Source organism: Gymnodraco acuticeps, unplaced genomic scaffold (genome assembly GCF_902827175.1).
Source record: "Gymnodraco acuticeps unplaced genomic scaffold, fGymAcu1.1, whole genome shotgun sequence".
Lineage (NCBI taxonomy): Eukaryota > Metazoa > Chordata > Actinopteri > Perciformes > Bathydraconidae > Gymnodraco > Gymnodraco acuticeps.
Window position 1 is genome coordinate 556,288 of NW_022991400.1, and position 23,289 is coordinate 579,576.

Consider the following 23,289-nt stretch of genomic DNA (forward strand, 5'->3'; position numbering starts at 1 on the left):
CCTATTTTTAGGGTGTCAGTTGCCACCCCGGTAGGTGAAACTAGGCTACTAGCTACAGTACAGATGGAACTAGATGAGCTGTTAACTCTCGCTCTGAATTTTTTTTTTTTTAATTCTCTCTCTGACAGGTTGAAAAGAGACACACACATTTTTCCCACCCGCATTCCGCGAAGACCCGCCCTACTGTGCCTCTGATTCGCAGATTGTTTGGGGGAAAAAAACGCTGACTGGATGCTGAATGTGATTGGACCAAAGCGTTGACACACACAGGTGGAACACAGTGGAACAGTCAGACATGCAGAGCGCTGTTTGCAGTGGACATAGCGGAGAATTTTGACTCGTTGCGAATGCGTTGTGGCGATGTCTCACATATAATACAGAGAGATAATACATATGAAAAGTATAATTTGCTCAGAGTCCGGAGACAGTGGTGGTTCGGTCCGGATCCGGACCAGAGTCCGTAGTTTGAGGATGCCTGGCCTAGGCCATTGCCGCTCGAAAGCGCTGGAGACGCTGTAGTACATATGCCAGGCCTGTAAGTGGCGCTGTAGTCTGCCACAAAAGCAGCGAAGAAGACTTCTCACAGAATCAGCCCTTGCAAAAACAGGGCTGGAAAAGAGCAAATAGAGCGAAATGAGGCATGGCTAAAATGCATGATCTGTTTGGTATTTTGAAAAAAAAACTTCACAGACATGTTTTATATGGCCCTACAATATATTATTCAAATATAGCATGATAGGTCCACTTTAAGGTATAATCTTTGTCTCCAGTATCTTTCTGTACTTACAGTTATGTGTGTTCGCTACAATAATCAACATATCTGTTCAACAGCACCACGTTGAAGTTAGACGGAAGCCACCCTCCCGCCTGATGGAGCTTCTGGAAGAGTCTGCAGAGGAGCTGATTAAAGAGAACAAGGTAAATGTTCTGAATATTGAACGTGTGTGTGACGAAGGTAACTTCGTCACTGTGGACTGATGGCTTCGGGCCTTGCATATGTGCACATTTTTATACAATTTATACTATTTATTGATGTAGTGTTTATTGTATTTTATTTTGAAATGTGTTCCCCTTTCCCCATGTCTGTTGCCGTTGATTGTGTGCACCTGGTACCCTGTGTTGTCTCCTTCCCCCTCACCTGTGGCCTGTTGGGTTGATTGGGTTGTGCATTTAGGCTCTGGGGTTTTTCTGTTTGGGGAAGTGTGTGTGAGATCCTTGTGGCTGGTGACTGTGCTCACGGGAACAGCAAGATGTGTCCCGTGCTCGAGTTTAATAAATGCTCACACCGGGTTATATTTTTGGACGTTCTGCCTCTGCCTCCTTGCTTGGTCGGGCCGCTCAATTGTCAGCTTCACAGTGTGAGACACAATTTCTGCATTAAAGAGGGAGGAGGCAGGATTCGCCCTCGCATCCTGGGTGGAGGAGGTCCCTCTCTCCGCCTGGACGCTTCCTCCGCCGAGGGGGCTCTATACCGTCGCCTCTCTCTCCTCCTCATCGTAGCGCCGCGCTCTCTCCCCTGCGGAGGAGATCGAGGAAGAGCCAGCGGCAGCATACGGCTGAGCTGCAGAAGCTGCGGAAGCGCTGGGTGACCGACGTGATCGCTCCAAAGAGCCCCTCCGTGGATACAGGGGCCCCAAGGAGAACCTCGCGGTCCTTCCTGGACAGCGCGGTGAGTCCCAGCCACACGTGACGCCACTGTGGCCAGGGACATCACACGGCTAGCTGCGGCAGCTCATCATCTGGCCAATACAGCGGTCCGAATAATCGCTCCCGTCCTAAGGCGGGGGGTCGGGGGTGGCCTGCTGAGGGGAATTCAGAGAAACGCCCAACACACCGAGATTATTGGCCGCTGCTGCCATCTGTGTACCGAGCCGGAATATTCTGTCCACATAATCCAGCATTTCTCGGTCACGCAGCAGCGGGGGCAGAGGCTTTTTCCCCTCCGCCCATCCAGCTGCCTGCGGAATCAGATGGGCCGCCAGGTTCTCATCAAGGGGGGGGACGCCGGAACACACCGTGTCCGAGTGGCCCTGCACCCTCAGGATACCTGCCATACCTGTCACTGGAGCCCTCGTCCTCAGTGGCTGTCGCCACGTCGCCTCCACACCAGGGTGGGAATTTCACGACGGCCACGACGGCCATGGCCGATTGCGATTGCTCTGCTGTGTTTGTTCCGTCAGAAATGCCTGTAGGGGCCCGACAGCCTCCTCCTCAGCCGCGGGAGCAAGACAAGCACAGGTAAGCAAGCGGACCAAGCTGTTTTGATATGATTTAACTGAAGTATGTGGTAGTATTTGAAAGGACTTAACATTTACGTGTTTATAGAAAGTACTATTGATGGTAATTACCATTGTATTAGCCTATTTAAAGTCGACTCGTTACATTCTGTCATGAAAACTAGCGATAGCTAGCTAGTTTGGATAGCGCTAACGTCTTCCCTTCAAGGGGTCTACATCTAGTGTTGCTTCTACAAGCTAGCAGATAGCTGTCACCTTTGAATCTAGTATTTTTCTTGCTAAGCGGTTTTGATATAATACATGACTGACTTATGTGGTTTATGGCTGAACTTAACGTATACGTTTAAGAAACACTATTGCTATTCAGCCATTTGTAAAACGACTGGTGTTGACGTTAGTGCTACACTTTTCAGTCATGTTGATTGACCAGCGTAATTTAACCAAACGGCCTTTGTGCCCTGTCATGTGGCCTTTGTGCCCTTAAATAAAATGTGAACGGGAAGGCCAAATGGCCTTGCCCCTAAAATGACGAAATTCCAAGCCTGCTCCACACACTGCCATATATCTGGCAACAGGGGCGAAACAAAGGCCGGCTGCGCCTCCGCCGCGATGGTCATCACCGATGGGAAATCCTGATGTGCGGACTGGTGCGGTGACCCCTCCTGGGCGTCGGAACCGGAAGAACCCGACATCGAGGATCTTTCGTCGTCTTCCTCCTCGACGAACGGAGCCGGCCGGCCCGCCGGGATGGCGAAAACGAATGGTGCCTCCTCAGCCGCATCCTGTTCCTCCATCTCCACCACCTCGAGGTCCACGTGGTCCTCCGTTACCCATAGAGTCCAGTAGAGGGCGGAGCCTGTGAGATATAACTAAAAAATTGCTCAACTTACCCCACTCTCCCGCGAGATCCAAAATCTTGGAGAAAATAGCCTGCTGTTCGACTAAATCCGTATCACCAAAAAGTGTTTCAACCAGGTAAGCCAAGGATGTATGTTCTCAGTCGCTAAGTCTGTGATTTAATAATGTATGTGTAATGTAATACTGTATTGGTACGGGGTTAAGACCAACTGTGGTGACAGATTTTGGAGAATTTATTTGAGTTTCTCATGTCAGTTAGTTATAGAGACAAACCAGGGGATTTGACTCCCTCTTGACACTAATAGATATTTATTAGGGCTGTCAGTCGATTAAAATATGTAATCGCATGATTGTCCATAGTTAATCGCGATTAATCGCAAAAAAATGTGTCTGTTCTAAATACCTTAGAGGGATATTTTTCAAGTTTGTAATACTCTTATCAACATATGAGTGGACAAATATGCTTTATGCAAATGTTTGTTTATTATCATTTGAACAATGTCAAATATTCTCATGAATATTAAACACAACAACCTCTGAACATTACAAATATTCGCCTCAATTCAACCTGGAACCTCTCTCATACATAATACAAAGTGCGTGTGTGTGCGGAGAGACACTGTGATGGATCGTTGGAGCTATGTGCAACTAAAGGCATATGCTCGAACGGGAGCTGCCTGGACGCTGCAATCATGTTGCGCACACTATCCGTGCTGAGTGTGCTGACTTTTTGTACAATGTCCCACTGTCTGGCTACCAGCATAAAGTCAAGTGCTCGGCGCAGTTGTCGGCGAAATGTCGCTCCTCTGTTTTCATTGAAACAGCTCCTTATATCCGTTAGCGCAGCTAGCTAGCACCAGATGCTAACAACAATACATGTAAAGTGTGCACGTTCTCTCTCTCGCTCGCGCCACACATACACACACCCTCCCGGCAGAGTCCTGCGAATGGCGATCGGCCTTACCGGAGTGCAATTGCGAGGGACGCCATTGGACCGAATCTTTAGGAAAAGAAAAATGAAATTTGATGGGAGGGGACACTTTGAGATCATTTACATATTGACAGAATGTCAATGAGGATATTGGCTCCCTCGTGTGGTCGTAGTGTGATGTGAACACCTTGATGTTGTTGTCGTCAATCAATCAGTTGATATAGTATACTAGGTCTATTTTCACCAAATGTATTAATAAGAGAGCACCTTGCATTTAATTGATAGCATTACTGTTTTCTGTCATTATTAATTGTATTATTATTAAAGTATATCATTGTTGTGATTTATTCCCATTACTGTTTATTCCCATTACTGTAGTTTTCAATCAGATGTGAGAATTATTTCTTCTCCCTAATGACATTTATTTACATGTCACTTCTATCTTTCTAAAGGCACAGACTTATTTTGTGTTATATGTATATTTGTACACACAGAATTCATATTATTTATTCATTAATGTACTTATTGTTTCTCTCTCTAGGTCGTCCTCAGACGAGCCCTCCATCATCGCTTCCAGTCATCCCGGTTCTCCATACATCTGGCCAGTTCATTGGTACTTTGTGCTCCTGCGTCGTTCTTGAGTACGTCCACGTATGTTTGTGCGGGACGTCCTCGTGACCATTGAAATAAAGCTTATTTTATTCAAATGTGTCTTTTCTTCAGTGAGATATCTTTATGGATTTCCTTATGACTTGAGAGTCTGATTAAAGTGGTTTAATATTTCTGAGTCTGACTCAAGCAACTTAAGTGTTTGCTTTTGGGCAAAGTCATTTGAACATTGTGTACTGTGCAAGTAATGTGGCACTCTACCTTTGTCCCTATATTTAGATAAACAAATGAATCCCCATTATTGCATTTAATAATTCATATTTTGTTATGTACATACAAGTATTTACATATAATAAATAGATAATGAAAGCCTATAATATCAGATCAATTAGAATGTAACAATTGCACTGATGGCTCTGTGTTTTTTGTCAACAATATTATATTTTAGTTTGCACTGCCATGGCTATGGTTATGGCATGATAAGAACTGCTCTGTATTCCTAAAGTTTGACCTTTCTGGCAAAATATTTAATTGATTCAGTATAAATGATGGCAACAGCATAAACTGTAAGGTAAACACAGGAAAAAAAGCTCAAGTGGATCCAAATCAGATGCATGAAACACATTCACTTTTGTAGATCCCTGGATTTATTTGTCATCAGCAGGTATGAATCAAATGTTAGGGTATCAATGACTTCTTGTAAATTAACATTTGTTGTTATGCAAGTCAACAACGACGACGAGATCTCATTCCACTGCAGAAGAAGAACAGGAATGATCCAGCTATTGAACCCAGTTGGATTCTTTAGGATTTTTTCTGAGCAACCATTCACCTTCATTGATTCAGTATAAAGGATGGCAACAGAATAAACAAACACAGGTAAAAAAGCTGAAGTGGATACAAATCAGATGTACCATTATGTACAGGGAGGCTGTGGCGCAGTGCGTTGGTTTTGGGATCAGGGGAGCACAGGTTCAAACCCCACTGCCGTCAGCATGTCGTTGTGTCCCTGGGCAAGACACTTCACCCCACATTATTGAGTATGTAAGTCGCTTTGGATAAAGCGTCTAAGTAACATGTAATGTAATGTACATAAAAGTATTTACATTAATGACGTATATATAAATGAAAAGTATTTACAATATACATAATAAATATAAAACTCAACATGAAAAATAAAAATGATAACACAGCAAGTTTAAAAACATTTAAATGACTATTTACAATATTTACATAGCAACAGGTCATTGCTCCAAAGCGTCAACAACAGCTGTAAAATGTTTGTAACTGTTGTACACTGTGTTCTTCTCCAGACCCTTTGAAGAAGACATCATCTTCACAGGGCAGAAGACCTTGCGCCTGTACTTGTTATGCCCCTGGGTGGGTTGGCCACAGCACGTGCACGACGGCAGCTTTTGAACCCGGGACACTTTGGCTCCTACTCCCGAGGGCTCGTCTGTCGCCTTGCGCTTGTATAGCGTGGACCTCGCCCAGGATGCAGGACTGCACTCTGTAGGCATTGTCATTGTTGGGGGGACGGACGCACCCAGACCACACAGGCGTGTGGCAGGCATTGAGGAGGGGCCAGCAATGGCTGGGGTTGGCTGACTGGCAGGCGGCAGGATGGGGCCAGGGAAAAGGGAGGGCACGGGTGGTCTGGCGACGGTACTTGTGTCAGGCAGTATGGGACGTCCAGCAGGCACGATGGGCCTTGTGGAGGGGCCAGCAATCGCCCGGGTTGCTGCGGATGGAGAGGGGGAGGGCAAAGGTCTGGGGGCTGGGGTCGGTCTTACCGACCGTGGCTGTGGCAGTGACACAGGTGGCGGCAGTGATGTCTGAGGGTGTGACAGAGAAAGGATCATGTCCCTCCTTCCCTTCAACAATTTTGTCCCTGCCGTACTGGGTGTCGGCACATACTGCATCAGGGGGTAGTCTGGTGGAGGGAGGACTGCTGGCTGGTGTGGGGCTGGAGGCAAGTCGGCAGAGGAAACCGAAGTGGTCTTGGACAGCATTGCCGGCTGATCTGTCGCACGCAGGTTGAGGAGGCGCTCTTGAGCCCGGATGAAGTCCCGCACCGTCTTGACGTTGATCTTCGGCAGAGGAAAGCCTGCTTTGCAGAGGATCGGGTCGTCCACCAAAACCCGGTGCTGGATCCTCTCGTACGCCTTTAAGACGGTGGTCTTCTCGGGACTCATGCGCGAACCCTGCGGCGACCTCAGCCACAGCAGTTTGACCAACGTGTACATCAGCCTATTGTTCTGCGCGCTAATGTCTTGCTGTGCCGGTGCATAGCGTATGCCCATTTTAACACGCTGTATGACAGCAGCATCAATGAGGTTGTGGCGCTTAGTGCGGCAGTACAGGGTGTTGCCCCAGTGCGTCCTGTACAACTCGTTGAACTGCTGCTGCCGTTTGTCGTGGTCCTCCACTTTGGTCCAGGCAGCCAGGATCGCGTTCCTCTGCTCGGTGAAAAGGGACAGCTTGTCACCTACGAGCCCAATGTCCACCAGCAGTGAGCAGAACCTCTCCAACTGTGGGTAGCCGGGAAGAGGGTTTTGACTGCAGGCATTCTCCTGTTAAAGAAATGACATAGAAAATGTGGTAACTTAAAATCGGTACATTGCCCATCAATCAGTGCATTTTAATTTTATTCTAGAAGACACCAAGTAACTTACAAAAGCGGGCGGGTTGACACTGGAGGTTTCGTCTGTGACGAGTGTGATGTGGGGCAGGATGGCATCCAGCACATGGTCTCCCTCACAATGTGACTCCCCGTCGCTCTGGTACGCCTCGTCTGCCTCGGGATCTGGAGTGGGCTGCCCGGGCTGAACTACCTCCTCATCTGGACATCGTAGATGATGTCCTCCAGTGAAAAGGGCCCAGATTCACCAGTGCTCTGGCTGAAAAGGTACTCCAACCCCAGCAGCTCGTTGGAATCCACCTCAGCGGGGGCCCGGAAATTCTCCTCCACAGTCTCTCCGAACAGCTGCTGACAGCGGGTGTTGAGGCGGTGGATGAGAGGCGCCGAGTAGGTCCTGTGATGCCGTCCCTTGCCACCAAACACGGCATCAGAGCTCCTGTCGCAGTTCCACCGTGCGATGCCACTGATCAGGTAAACCTGATACGGCCGTGCTGCACAATGGGGACCTGAGAAGAGGAGGACAGAGTCACGGAAAGCTTTTATTGTTGTGTAAATGTTAGTGTTTTATTGTTTACACCAAATCCATCATTAGACGCAACAAAAAAGAAAAGAGATGGCAGGCAACGTGTGACATCTGAAGATCAGCTTAGATATTTTGGTTATTACTGAGCTTGGGAAATGTTTATCTGCAACCTGGAATAACACGTAGCACAATTTTGAAGCGTACCATATTTGTATGCATAGGCCAATTGAAATGATTAATGTTCTCCTATTTGACATGTTCTATTTCAAGAAGATTAATTTGCTTTTAATTCCAACTGCTTTCCTGTTCATGCGCTTTTTGAAATTGTGCTTTTTATTATTATTATTGTGAGGCAGAGACTTGTGGAATCCCTCCAGGCTGTTGCTTCCACGCAGACTTTTATAATAGGGCAGGTCCACACCGTGGATAGTTGTGGTACGGGCCACCCTATACATAATCATCCCTGGTGGATCCTGGATGCACTCCAGGTGTCTCTGCTGCGCTACCCACATCTCATCAATGGCTGCTGTAAAGGCACATATACATATAGTTTGTTATTCTCACTTTATATGCTACATCATCTGTATTGAAGCTGCAATAATGTTTTTGTACGAGATCTTGTATATACCAGGTGTTTTAAAGAGGCTCACTCCACTCTGGTCCAGCCCAGCCGGGCCCTTCAGCTCCTCGATGGCCAGGTGGATGAGCCGGAACGTTTGCTGCGCTCCGAGCGTGACCATCCGCACGTGGTGTTGCAGCTGATCCCTGGTGACGTACAGGCGGACGACATCCTGTTCCGACACGGACCTGAATGTGTCCGGGTCCTTGGCTCTGACGGCCTCGATCAGCAGCTCCAGATCGGTGCGGTTGTAGGCCAACACTGCCCCGGCCAGAGCGGACTTGAACATGGCGTACTTGCTGTGCGCGTCTGTTCGGATGGCTGCGTCAAACCGGTGGATCCAGTGAAAGATGTCCAGGCACACAACCATACCACCGTCGAACCACTCCTGGAACATTGTCTCCAAGGCGGTAGGGCCCTTAGCACGACAACACCCACGGTCAATGTACAGGATCTTAGGGACCGGTTGATTGGCCAGCCGGAACCTATCCATGACTCCACGGCACATGGGTAGCAGCTTCTGTGCAGACTCCTCACAAGTCAGCACAAAAGTGACAATCTGGGAGTACTCGTTGCCGATGCTGGTAAACCACTCGGCCGAGCCACGTCCCTGCCCAGACAGCTTCACCACCTGAAATGTATTTAAAATAATTGAATTATTATTATTATTTAAAGGAAGCACAATGTGGTAACTTGTGATAGATTGTAATTATATGTAACAACATCATCATTTGTGTGATAATTGTATATGATTTGCATCATACAGTAAAGAATTATGTTTTGATTTACATACTTTCTTGGTGGAATCCATCTTCACCACCGTGCCAAAAGTGGAGAGGATCTGGCTCCGGTAATCCTGCACATTGTTCGCCTCTGCCAGCAGGAAGGCATGGCGCAAGAGCTGCGCTGTGGGGAGCTGTTTTTGGGCAGGTGGAGCCTGGAATGTCTGCCTCATTGCAGAGACGATCCCTCCGGGTGCAGCTATGCTCATTAGGAGGGTCCTTGCGATGGAGGTACTCCTCAACATGGTTCTCCTGTACCTGCCGCCACACCTTCTCCATAGTGTTCCCTTCGGTCCTGTCCCTCAGAAGGCGCACGACATTCCTGTCTACGCCACGCCTGTAAGTAGAGTCACAATTGATATTGTAAGGTTAATTTGAGTGACATTTTTTTTAAATGCACACATTATAGCATGTTATAGTATAGTTTGGTATAGAATGTGAAATACACACATGGTGGTAAGGACGGCAGGAAAGATGGCTTGGTGAGCCTCGCTGAGCTGGGATAGGATGGCGTCACTGACACACCCTCTTTGCTCCTGGCTGCCTTGGTACAGGGTCCACAGGACAGGACCTCTGTGATCACTGTGTACCAGCCGGACACATCGCAGATGAGACGTACCTATAAAATACACATGGAAATCAAAATGAAGGCCAGCATAAAACTTTCAGTGCCCATTTCATACATAGAAACACATTTTCAACTGTATAGTAATGTCAGAGAATTTAGACCTTGGAGTGGAAGCCAGACTTGGAGAGGTGCACATTTCTCCCACTGCCGACACAGTTTTCTCCCCGCGGACACTTCAGCGAGTACCTCCACACGCCGACAGGGCGCCACACAAAGACCCGGCTCCTAAAGAACAGTTGTGGAGTAGGAAGACCACCCCCGACAAAGCCAGGAGGTTCCAGGGGATAAAACCACATATGGTCAGATTTCATCACCCGTCGCCTCTTGATCTGACCTTTGATGTCCTTGTAGGTCTGTATGGGGGTAAACAGCCCTCTCTCTGTGTCCTCTTTGAGCCAGGATATGTCGGCAGATGGGATGCCACCAGGGTTCTCCCACAAACGGCGACGGCAGCGGCAGCAGCAGCAGCAGCAGGCCGGGTCGCGGCAGTAGTTTCAGGCTGGACAGACACATCAGGAAGGAGAGCAGCAGCTTCGGGCCCGACAGCAGTGCCTCCAGGTCGGTAAGCGGTTGCTTTGGGCCTTTTCTTGATCATATCTAAAAATGTACCAAACAAAGCACATTTGAATTAGGATTATTATTTTTGAACATGTTTTCCTTCATAACTTCAACTGTGTCTCACTTGCCTTCTTCCACAGCCTGGCTCGCAGCTACCAGCTCGGCATCATCCCCTGGCCACGAGGATGAGTCCAGCGTACTCGTCTGAGGTTAGTGAAAACAAATGTAATGTTATCCTAATTTGATGCCAGTTTTTAATGACCAAAATATTGATATGACAGTATGATGTGACCATGATTTTCAACTCTTGCTGTGTGATAACACAGGAATAATCAAGTAAACACTTACTTGTTCAGCACTACTGTACTTGTCCATTATGTAGGTGCGGAACCTCTTTAACTGCACGCTGGTGATGTCTGTCACTGGTAGGCGCAACCACTTCCTCACAGACCTATGTGCTCTATGTGCTATGACTCTACCCTTTCCCTCTGAACACCGCTGCTTTTCTCAGGACTGTCCTTTTGGCTTTGGAATTGCCGATAGAGTTCCCACATCTCTGCAAAGGTGCTGTTCTCAAAGCCCTTTTGGCCGTAGATCCACCTATCCACATTAGCCTCGAGGAGACAGGAGACTTGAGGGAAGCTCTCGGCATATTCGGCCAGAAGGTCTTTGACCCACCGGTTCCCCACTTCTCCCTTCCAGTGTGGGTCCTCCACTTCTCCCTTGTGCCTATCGAGGAGACTGCAATAATAAACATCAATTTAGTGTCATCGTCATAAAAGCACTGCAATTGTGATGAGGAGAAAAGGAACTTTGTAAAGATGAATACTACACTTTTATAATAGCCATAAACACAAGTTATATAAACGCTTAGCAAACAATTGTATTAAACTTACAATGTGATGTAGCCCACGTCATTCTCCACTAGCCAGTGAAAGGGTGCGTGGATATATTGGCCAAAAGGCAAGACCAGCTTTCCCAGGCACTGCTGGCGTGAGGGCTTATGTGTCCCTTTGGCTCGAAGGAGCTTCTCCGCTTTGGCCATGGCAGTGGCCTTGCTGAGCAGCTCCACCGGAGGTGTGGGAAAAGCCTTTCTCTTTTCCCTGTACAAACGGGCCTCTTTGGTAGGCACCACAACAGCCTGTTGTCGATCCCCTGGAGCTTGGAGATTTACAATGCGGAGGACAACAGGTGTCGTCATCTCTGCTTCTCACTGTAATCAAAATCAACATACATAACTTGTATACCAAAAAATGTTAGTTTACAAGAGGTAATAGATACCCTAACATTGCTTTATACCAGATAGATACTTTAACTATCCCAAATTGGGAAATTCTTATGTTAGCTGTCACAATCTTATGAAGGAGGCCACAGGCTGAACACGTTGAGGCCACAGGCTGAACACGTTGAGGCCACAGGCTGAACACGCGCGCCAGACATACACACCTGTCGCTGCTGTGTGGAGGAGATTTCGCAACGGAGGAGTCCCGCGGCTGAAGGCCGCCATCCGCTGGGGAGTCCTGCACAGCTGTTTTCTGCTTCTGCCGGTGCGGAGGCCTGATCGGGGGATATCGCGGAGAAACCGGAGTGTTGCCACACTGCTGGTTGCCTATTCCTTGCTGCTGTCCGTGGTTTTGTTTCGGGAACTTCGTGGATGCTGTTGTGCTGAACTGGAAAATGGCAAATGTCGTGTTTCTGCTGTGCCTTTTTTTGACTGTGCGTGTGCTGGACAATGAGAAGATCGGTAGTCATCTTGAAAAATCTGCTGGATTCGGGTCTGTTCTGTCGCCGGCAGTGGACATCCCCTGCAGTGGCGGCGGGTCATTAGGGGCAGGTGGGGCACAGCCCCACCTAGTGTCAGAAAAAAGTATTACAAATAATGATTACAAAAAAATACTAAAAAATAAATAAAAAAACATATAAAATATATTTTAAGGTCATGTTTAATAATCTGATTCGTCTGTACATTTCTGTTTTAGTCTGTGTTCTTCTAATTAGTGTCTAGAGTGCCGTTTTGAGCTGTTTAGAGCCATGTGGGACAAAACCCGATCCTGCTCCTCCCTCTCACAGTCTAAGTGAACGGTGATTGTAAAAACTACACTGCGCATGCTCAGAGTATTTTTCTATTTAATGTGTGTGGCAAAAAAATAATGACCGTAGGGGCATAGTGCTCCCATCCCCACCATACGTCATCTCACATAATTCAGAATTGATTGGCTGTAAGTACTCACGTGTGCAGTGCTGCGAAACGTCACATGTAGTTTGAAGAGGAGACGAGAGAGCAGCATATAGCTAACATCACCAGCGATTAAAAGAAGTAAAAAACTGAAAGAAAATGAATGAAGTTGACCATTTACTGGAGCACACATTTGAGACACTTAGTCTCGGGGAGAAACTGGAGGTAAAGCGCCTCGGTGCCCACCATCCACCGGATTTCCAAATGGTCCAGACTGCGGGCAAAGTTAAACGTGGGTTTAACGCTGAGTGGTTTGCTAAAAAGAAATGGCTAACGGCGAGCATCCAGAAGAATTCCCTCTTTTGCTTTCCTTGCCTGCTTTTTGGTGAAGATCAAGGTACTTGGTCGAGGACAGGTTACAAGGACTTAAAGCATCTTTCGGAGAGGACAATGAAGCATGAGAGCAGCAACAGTCATTTGGAAAATGCCGTAAAATTGGGATTACTTGGAAGGGTGAATGTTGCAGCTCAGATTGACAGCGCCTACAGACGCGGCATTGATTCTCATAATAGGAAGGTGGAAGAAAACAGGTACGTGCTTGGTCGGATCATCACCTGTATTAAACTGTGTGGGAAATGTGAGACAGCACTGCGGGGCCACAACGAGTCGGCGGACTCTCTGAATCCAGGGATATTCAGGTCAATTTTCGAGACAATGTGTGAGGGCGATTCCAGGCTTCAACGGCACTACGAAGCTCAGCTTGTTTTCAAAGGGACATCAAGCACCATACAGAATGAACTCTTGGACTGCATGTATGATGTGTACAGGGAGGAAATAGCCAAGCAAGTGGACAACACATCATTTGTTGCCGTTCAGGCCGACGAGACAACCGATGTCTCCTGTAAATCGCAAATGGTGATTGTGCTGCGATACATTATGCCTGACCTCACAGTTACAGAGCGTTTTTTGGAGTTTGTGGAAGTAAAGGACAAAACTGGTGTAGGTCTCTCTAACAGCATCAAGGCTGTTCTGGAACCCCTGAAGCTGAAAGAAAAGCTAATCGCTCAGACCTATGACGGGGCGGCCGTCATGAGCGGTAACGTGCGCGGGGTACAGACGGTGATGAAGGAGACGTACCCAAACGCTCAGTTTGTTCACTGCAACGCCCACCAACTGAACCTGACCCTGCAGCAACTGTGTTCAGCAAGGATGAGCATCCTGAAGGTGTTTTTTGCAGATCTAACTGCTTTTTCCACTTTTTTCTCCGGTGCTCCAAAACGTGTTGCAGCTCTTGCAGAGGCAACACAGAGACGCATCCCACGGCCACCGGCTGTGAGATGGAACTTTAAAAGCAGAACTGTGAACGCGGTTTGGGAGACCCGAGATGCACTACTTCAGTGTATGAAGCATATACGCGCACAACCAGGATGGGATGCGGTCACCATAAGTGAGGCATACGGCCTGTCAAAGAAACTGCGGGACCGAGCATTTATGAAGCTCCTGGAGTTTTTTTCGTTGCTTATGCCAGAAGTGGATGTTCTATACAACACTCTGCAAAAACGAAGCATCGATGCACCTGGGATCAACAGCGCGCTCTGCCGTTTCAAGGAAAATGTTCAGAAAATGAGGCAGAAAACTGATGCATTGGCTGCCACTGCTCATGATGGAACAGACGAGCCAGGCCGACGAGTCAGCAGCACAGCGCCGGTGATGAAGGAGGCTTGTGACACAGTCATCATCTCACAGGTGGAACAGAGGTTCTCACAGAGTGACCATTTGATCGCTGCAAAGCTTGTTGACAGCTCATTCTTCCCACAGCATGTCCTGTCATTTCCTACACCTGAGCTTGACTGCGCCGTGAAACTGTGGCCTGCGTTGGGAAACAAGGAGAAGTTGAAGTCTGAGCTGACCACGCTCTACCGCCACAGTGAGCTTCACACTGGAAACACTGCCCTGTCTCTGTTGAAATCCATTCACGAGAACAACTTGGAGGAAACGTTTGCTGAGACTGTTATTTTCGTCAAAATAATAGTGACAACTCCGATGACGACATCCGAGTCAGAGAGGAACTTTTCCACCCTCAAAAGGATAAAGACTTTCACTCGCAACACCATGGGACAGCCGCGACTTAACGCATTGGCCATGCTTTCAATTGAAAGCCAGTTGATCCAGCAACTACAGGACTTCATCCCTAAAGTGATAGACACATTCTGTCAGAGGAAGGACCGCCGTGCCGCTTTTCTTTTCAAGTGAGCCTTCAGCTTTGGTAAGTTCATTTATGTCATATATTTTGTTGATCTTCTGTGTTTTGCCTCTGCTGGATCGATTGATATTGTGACCTCGATGATGAGTGTCTGTGTTTTCCTTATATTTACAGTCTATGGTGTTTTAATGCTAAAGCATTACGGTTGTTGTTATTGTTAAGAATTACTTTGTGATGGCGACCTTTACTCCATGTATGAAGGTGCATTACTATGACATCCCCACGCTGTGTACGTAAATGTATGCGCTCACAGTGTTGCTCCTGTGGTCTTCAGTATGTAATTTGACACTCCCCCCCCTCTCTCTCCTCCCCCCCTCTCTCTGTCCCCCCCCCTCTCTCTCCTCCCTCTCTCTGCCCCCCCCCCCCTCTCTCTCTCTCTCTCCCCCGACCTCTTTCTGCCCCCCCAGTTGTGTACACCTAGAAACGCCACTGATCCCCTGTACAGGTTCGGATGGGTTGCACAAACATTTGCTGGTTGCACTGTCGCGGACATTCATCTCGTCAAATGTCTGTCTTTCTCACTTGCCTGCCACGATGGTCCTTCAGAATTGTTTTTTTAACTCTAATCTCACTTTCGCGAAGTTTTCTGGTGACTCTAAAACAGTTGACAATGTTTGTGTGTTGATTAAGAGGAAAAGGTGCTTGGTATTTTTATTGTTGTTGCTATCGGGGAATGTACAGCCAAATCCGGGTCCACCTAGTACTTTTAGTCAAATAGCTACTCCTGCTGATTTTATTTCTAGATCGGGGTTAGGTTTAATTCATTTAAATGTGCGTAGTCTGTTACCTAAATTAGATTTTGTCCGTATTTGGGCGAGTTCAACTGATGCTGATGTCATTGTCTTATCAGAAACGTGGCTTGACAAATCCATCCTGGCCTCTGACATTTACATAAATGGTTACAATGTATATCGCACTGACCGTCCTAAAAAAGGTGGTGGCGTTGCCATTTATGTGAAAAATAAGTTTTGTGTAACAAATATGGTTTCCAAATCGGTTAGTAAACAACTGGAATTTTTAGCTGTGAATGTCGAAGTCACAAAGGGTCAACAGGTCATGGTGGTGGGTTGCTACAGACCCCCCTCAGCTGTCAAGGGCTCCTTATCTTCACTGGCAAAACTGTTATCTGAACTTTCCTACAAGGAAATAGTGCTGCTTGGTGATTTTAATTGGGACTGGTTAACTTCTGTGTCAGAGGACTTTAAAAACCTGTGTACCTCTTTGAACATTACTCAGATTGTAGATAGTCCTACTCGCCCAAACATTAAGTCCCCAAATAAATCCTCCTTAATTGATCTCATTTTAACAAATGTGCCACATAAATACTCATCTGTGGGAGTATTTGCTAATGATGTGAGTGACCACTGTGTTGTAGCCACAATTAGGGACACTAAGATCCAAAAAGTGAAACCACGCATTATCACAAGGAGAGATAAAAAACACTTTGTGGAGCAGGGTTTTTTACACGATCTGTTTGATTTTGATTGGGGTAAGATCAATCTGTGTGCGGATGTAGAAACTGCATGGTCTTATTTTTATCTTGGTTTTATGAAAATTATAGATAAACATGCACCTCTGCGTAAATTCAGAGTGAAGGGTCGAGACAATCCCTGGTTTTCCGCTGAACTGTCCAGTCTCCTTCATGAGAGAAACAATGCCTGGGCTAAGGCTAGGAAATCAGGCTCAGATGTAGAATGGCTACGCTTTAGGCAGCTAAGAAATAGCTTCACATCACAAATAAAAAGTGCTAAATCAAAGTTCTATTTGTCAGTTACCACAGAAAATCTGAATAATCCTAGGAAATTTTGGAAAGCCATAAAATCGATTTCCACTGGTGATATTCCAAATGAGCTACCTCCATGCCTTACCACAGAATCTGGCTCTATATCAGACAGGGCTACTATGCTCAATTGTTTTAATAAGCATTTTGTGTCTTGTGGCTCGCTGTTTGATTCTGTCACTGACTGTGCTTCTGCTTCTGTGAACGCTCCAATCCTTGAACAATGTGGTCTGGAAAACCCTTTCAGTTTTACCCCTTTTACTGTTGGTGTTGTCCATGATGTTTTATCCAAGTTAGATCCTAGGAAACCGGCTGGCCCGGACAACCTAGAACCTTTCTTTTTAAAGATAGCTGTAGATTTTATTGCTCCACCGCTTACTTCTCTTTTTAACCTCTCCCTTAGCACAAATACAATTCCTAAAGTATGGAAGTCTGCTTATGTCTTGCCTTTACTGAAAGGAGGGGAGGCAACTATTTTAAATAACTATAGGCCAATCTCGAAATTGTCAGTTCTGGCTAAAGTGCTTGAACGACTAGTGAGTGAGCAAGTAAAGGACTTTTTATGTATAAATGATATCCTGTCGAAACATCAGTCGGGCTTCAGGAAAAAACATAGCACCATCACTGCCACAATGAAAGTTGTAAATGACATCACTAGTTTTTTAGATAATAAGCAGAGTTGTGCATTTCTGTTTATTGATCTCTCTAAAGCGTTTGACACCGTTGATCATCGCATTTTAAAACAGAGGCTACTCAGCATTGGCTTGTCCAGCCTTGCAGTGGGGTGGTTTGTGAACTACCTCTCTGAAAGGTCCCAATGTGTACACTTTGATGGGCTCACTTCTGAGTGGTTGAGCATTTCTAATGGTGTACCTCAGGGTTCTGTTCTAGGTCTACTTTTATTCTCCATTTATATTAATAGTTTGGGTGATAATGTGGAGGAAGCTACCTTACATTTGTATGCGGATGATACTGTGATGTATTGTGCAGGTACCTCAGTTAAGGAGGCTGTTGTTAAATTACAGGCTGTTTTTAACACTGTTCAGACTCAGCTCTCAGCGCTTAAGCTTCTTTTAAATGTGGATAAAACCAAGTTAATGCTCTTTTCAAAAGCTAAAAAGTCACCAGAGCCTGTTTTAGATATTGTAACCATGCAAGGAAAAAAACTTGAAGTGGTTACCTCTTACAAATACCTTGGTATCTGGCTTGATGATTGTCTTTCTTTTAAACTGCATGTAAATAACCTGCTTAAAAAACTGAGGGTTAGGCTAGGTTTTTTTTATAGAAACAAGTCCTGTTTCTCTCTTGAGGCCAGGAAAAGGCTAGTCACTGTGACCTTTTTACCTGTGCTGGACTATGGTGATCTATTTTATATGAATGCGCCGGCCAATTACCTCACCAAGATAGATGCCGCCTATCATAGTGCACTAAGGTTTGTGACAGACTGTAAGACTTTGACTCATCATTGTACCCTGTATACAAGGGCAGGGTTGCTTTCACTTACTGTACGGCGGCTAAATCACTGGTATCTTTTTATTTATAAAGCAATGTTAGGGAAACTTCCGTCTTACATCTGTTCCCTGATCTCACAGCGTATTGTAAATGGCTACTGCCTGAGATCTAAAGCTGTGGTTGTATTACATGTGCCAACTGCTAGGACTGTATTAGGAAATACAGCTTTTAGATGCACAGCGCCGCTAGCATGGAACAGTCTACAAAAGGAATGGAAGCTAAGCAGTTTGATTCCATTTCATGTTTTTAAAGCTAGGATAGACGCTATACAATCAGAACATATTGGTGTCTGTAAATGCTACTAGTATACAAACTGTAGTATCATATAATGTCCTTTGTTTTCTGTCATGTTTGTATTAATGTTTGGAACTAATTGAAGCAGGTCACCATTGTAAAAGAGGTCTATGATCTCAATGGGTTTTATCTGTATAAATAAAGGTTTTGAATTGAATTGAAGGACCCAAATGCAGCACTTGAGAAACCAAGGAGTATTGGTAATGGGTAATAATACCAGAGCAGAGGGATATCAGCAGAACAGTATCAGAGGACAGCGGGCAGAAGGTGAGTCAGGGCCGGGCAGAGGGTCAGGGAGCAGGTGAGGCGGTCAACGTAGGTACAGGCAGGGTCAGGGAGCAGGCAAGGCAGGATAGTCCAAGGACAGGCAGGATCAGGGATCAGGCAGAGCAGGCAGGTCAGGGACAGGCAGGGTCGGAACCGGGTAGGCAATCTGGTAACAAACGTGTGAAAGACTAGCATGAAGGCAATGTACGATCTGGCAACGGGTGTGTGTGTCTGGTGAATAAAGTATAATCAATAAAGTATTGACACAATTACATTTGAATAAAAGAAACAGCAAATAATATAGGCTATAAACGTGCAGTATAAAACACATCAACAGTAGAGAAGACATGTCACAAATAATACACGTTTATACTTGTACTTTCTATTATTATGTAAAGTATAGGTATCAATGTGTGGTATATGTATGTATTTATACACGATATTCTGTTATTGAATGCAAAATAGAAGGTCGAGGGACATGAATAACGTCAAGTTAATATCATTAAAACGATCAAAGCGATAACGTGACACGGACTGTACTATCAATTGTTGAGTAATGTAACGGTAAACACAAGCAGTAATGAGCTGGTTAACCCAAGATTAGATAGATAATGACAGAAAGTGAGCCTTAAACTCTAGTGGGTAACGTTATAGCATATCAATCTAGAGTTTAACAGAGGTTTCATTGAGCGCTGCTAACCTTTAACTAGCGTCAATGGTAACGGGACACGGTTCCTATCACTTTTAACAGTAATGACATGATATACTTTACACAAGATAACACGGATCATGACAGAAAGTGTGCCTTAAACTGTAGCGGGTAACGTTATAGCATATCAAATGAGAGTTTGATATATATTTACTGAAGGACGCTGTCCCCAAACTAGCGGCCGTTAGCAGTACCATGGCCGTGGCCCGTCGGGTCATTGCCAAGTATATATACAGTAATGAAAAACAAAAGATAACAGAAATGTTGCCAAAGTATGTGTCGTGGAAAGTATACTTTACAGAAAAAGAAAAGTATGAAACGTACCTGTCAACCCAAGTCTTCGCTAGCAGCGATGCCCGCAGCAAACGAGCAAAGTGGTGGGGTGGGGACGTGAAAACTCAGTGTCTAGACACTAAATATAATATATATATATATATATATATATAATGTGTAATCGATCGATCGCTGGTTAAACTTTCTCGTAACTCGTAAATCGGGATTTGAATATCATATCACGTAGGGAACCCGCCCACTCAAAACACTTTATCGACTGTAGACTTCCAATCACATGCGAGTACAGTGACCAAATGAAATCCTTGCGTCGTTTCCCTGCGTTTAGTCCCTCCCACCAGGGAAGCATGGAGAGACGCAAGGAAACCACGAGAAGCAGGGAAATGAGTTTTAAGAGCAATGGGACGTCCTTTCCTCCGGAGCGTCACGTGAAGCGTTTGTGATGACGCTGCACAGCTGATCGTCTGACAGCAGCCAGCTCTGTCCCCGTTATTTCCACACACACCCCCGCCTCTGTTAGTACACAGTAGGCTTGTTTGAGACGCGTTGCGGCTCGCCTCGAAAGTAGACGAGAATAGCCGATCGCAGCCGGGGGAGGTCTCAAAAAGCTCGCCTGAAGTCGGACAGCTCGGAGTCGGCTTAGTCTTCTTCGCCTTCTTCTTCTTCTTCTTCTTCTTCTTCTTCTTCTTCTTCTTCTTCTCTCGGTTATTTGGCGGATTGCAAACAACTTGAAGGTGCATACCGCCACCTCCGGAGTCGGCTTGACTCGGTTTGCATTTATAAAGAATGCACACATGTGTTTAATCGTTAATGTCAGATATACTAAGTAAATACATTTGTTCTTGCTCAAGATTAGATTCAACTGTATTGTTATTGCACATATTACAGGTACTGAGACAACGAAATGCAGTTTAGCTTCCAACCAGGAGTGCAACAAGCAGTAAAGTGAAAAGTAATGTACACAATAGACAGAATAAAATATAGAATGAATTGAATGATGAATAAACAGTGAGGGGTATGAATACACTAGATATACACAGCAGCCTGTGAGCAGTATGAACAGTGTGTATGAATATGCTAAGATATAAAGTATGAAACGGTAAGCAGTGCAAGTATAGTATAAAATATATGGATATTAATTTCATGATGATAAATATTGTGGAACAATGATGAAAAATGGGAATGGATGTGGCGACGTAAAACTGACACAAAACAACAACAAACTTTTGCCGAGCCAATTGGAGAGTTTCATCACCAGCACGTGGTAAAAACCACCAATGAGCGCTCAGCTCGAGATACCAGCGAGTCGTTTCCCATCAAGCATTTCGCTTCCGCAGCCCGTGGAGAGGAACTGCGCCGCCTCGCCGCGCCTCGCTCTCAAGGCTGCGGGCGTCTTTGTCCCGCGAGATTTCAACGTCTCATGTAGGCGAGCCTCCAGAGCAAGTCGGACAAAATGACTAACCATCATGCAACGCAGTAGCAAGATGTTGATCGCAACTGCGCAGGTCTCGCTTGTCTCAAACAAGCCTATTTACTGACACAAACATTTGTATCATCTGTTGTAGATCCCAATAAATAAAATAAAATAAGAACTCATTCTCAAAAAAGATAAACGCCATTAATAAAATGTATAAACGAACAATAGTTTGATTAATATTGATTAGAGTGCACAAAAGAAATAAAATAATTGAGAGAAGAAAAAGAGATATGTTATCTATCAAAACCCAGTTAGATTAACATTCATTAGATTGCACACTTTGTTTGTTTGTTTGTTTGTTTGGATATGTAGCACATTAACATTTTAATAGCACTTAATGACTGACTGAATGGAAATGACAATAAATGAAAATGTAAAACGAAAAAAGCGATCATGAAAATGTTTCCAACAAATGAATAAAATGATTTTTGACCACTTTGTTGTTCAGATATATCACATATTTGTAACTAAATGAAACATGAATTGAAACAAAACACGGTATAAACTGAGGAGTGACTCCCGTGAGGTTCATGTATTTTCTTCACTCTGCTCTCATGTCAAGAAGCATCAGATCAGTGCATGCACTGCATCGTCCAATCAGTGAGCGATACACAGTAAGGGGGCGGGGCGAGTATCTGAGGATTTCATCGGAGGATGGTCTGGTGGTTCCTCCATTATCGCTCCTCCATTATCGCTCCTCGATCCTCGGTCCTCCGGCAGAAATAAGAGCCATGGGACGGTACTCAAGATGGCGCAGGCAAATCAACTTCCGGTGAGACCGAGGACCGAGGACCGAGGAGCGAGGAAATGAAAATAGTCGACCCGAGAAGCAGCCTACGACCGTGGACTTCCAATCGGATGGAAATGACTGTAGACTTTTGTCGAATCAGAAGGCGTAACTGTCTACAGTGACTGTGGACATTGCACTCCCGTAGACCCGAGCTCTGCGGGTGACCCGCACAAAATGTGATTCGCGAGTGGTATTTTTTCAAACGCTTTTTTCCAGGTTCGGTTCTGGGTAAAACAAAGATGATGCGGGTCGGGTCGCGGGTGTTGCATTATAAATATATTAAAATTATAATAATTTAGTTTAATGTTTAAATCCTCAGACCTCTCCCCCACGGGACCGCACATAATCATAACCTCTGCAGAGCGTCAATCTGCTGCTGAGCGCGCCACATTCAAAATGGCTGAGGTGAAGCTCTCTAGCGGAGAATACAGCATTTTCAATAATACTTCCTCAAGAGCGAAATCCAACGTCTGGGAGGCTTTTGGTGTCATCCTAGATGGAGAAAATAACCAACATCCCACGCTTTTTGAGACAAATATGCAACTGCGTGTGTTAATAATTCCACGTTTTCACTGCTCATATATATGCGGGTTCGGGTCGGGTTGCAGATCTTGTGCCGACGGGTCGGGTTGCGGAACTAATTGGCAATATGTGTGGGTAGCGGGGCGGGTTCGGTATTGCACGTTGCGGGAGCGGGTCTTGAAAATCAGACCCGTGCTGGACTCGGCCTCCCGGTCCTCCCAATGGCCAGTCCGGGCCTGCCGGTGAGCATGGAAGCGGCCGGCAGGAGCAGGGCTGTCAGCATCAGCTTGTAGATGGTATTTTAAACTCGATGCGCTCTGAAACTACGGGGCTGAGGACAAAAAAAATACACATGCGTTAATCGCGTTAAAATAATTAGTGGCGTTAATTTTTTTTTTTATTGAAGGGTTAACGTTACATCTTAGGATAATTTTTAGTCATGTTCTGTATACATACTAACATATAAGGGTATACTTAGTGTGGTTACTCCATGTTTACTAGCTATAACATTAACGTTACATCACTCTTTTTCACTTCCTACTCAGTCAGCCAGAGTGCAGATATCACCATTAGATTAACAAACCTGAAACATCATCCATTTCTTGACTGCTGGTGATGACATTGTTGTCAGCTGCTGATACTGCTGCTGCTGATACTGCTGCTGCTGCAGCTTGTGGCCTGCTTCGATGACAATAACTTTCTAATATCCATAACTGTATATGCTATTAGCTTAAAACTCGTCAGGCACTAGGAAGGATCACTTCTTCTTCAGGGCAGGCTACGCAGTACGCAGGCTAATGTCCCACAGTGGCTGCCTCTCTG

At 45.6% G+C, this 23,289-nt stretch overlaps 1 protein-coding gene and 1 long non-coding RNA gene across 4 annotated transcripts; both read right to left on the reverse strand.

Annotated features, from left to right (window-relative positions):
• Nucleotides 1-6,923: 6,923 nt before the first annotated feature.
• Nucleotides 6,924-9,713, reverse strand: LOC117532359. 3 transcript variants are annotated; one of them, XM_034195670.1, is made up of 6 exons: nt 9,651-9,713; nt 9,212-9,537; nt 8,428-9,049; nt 8,221-8,325; nt 7,311-7,782; nt 6,924-7,208 (listed from the first exon to the last, which is right to left on the reverse strand). In XM_034195670.1, the coding sequence occupies exons 2-5, from the start codon at nt 9,443-9,445 to the stop codon at nt 7,466-7,468; spliced, it is 1,278 nt and encodes a 425-aa protein (XP_034051561.1). In that variant the 5' UTR covers nt 9,446-9,537; nt 9,651-9,713; the 3' UTR covers nt 6,924-7,208; nt 7,311-7,465. The 3 variants fall into 3 exon arrangements, with proteins under 3 accessions (XP_034051561.1, XP_034051562.1, XP_034051563.1); XM_034195671.1 differs by lacking the exon at nt 8,221-8,325; XM_034195672.1 differs by lacking the exon at nt 6,924-7,208 and having other exon boundaries at nt 7,316-7,782; nt 8,160-8,325.
• A 797-nt stretch (nt 9,714-10,510) lies between these two features.
• On the reverse strand, nt 10,511-20,083 carry LOC117532360. The gene is made up of 6 exons (XR_004566848.1): nt 19,712-20,083; nt 18,629-18,844; nt 11,833-12,237; nt 11,283-11,599; nt 10,735-11,127; nt 10,511-10,590 (listed from the first exon to the last, which is right to left on the reverse strand). It is a non-coding gene; the product is annotated as an uncharacterized LOC117532360 (long non-coding RNA).
• Between the last annotated feature and the right edge of the window lie 3,206 nt (nt 20,084-23,289).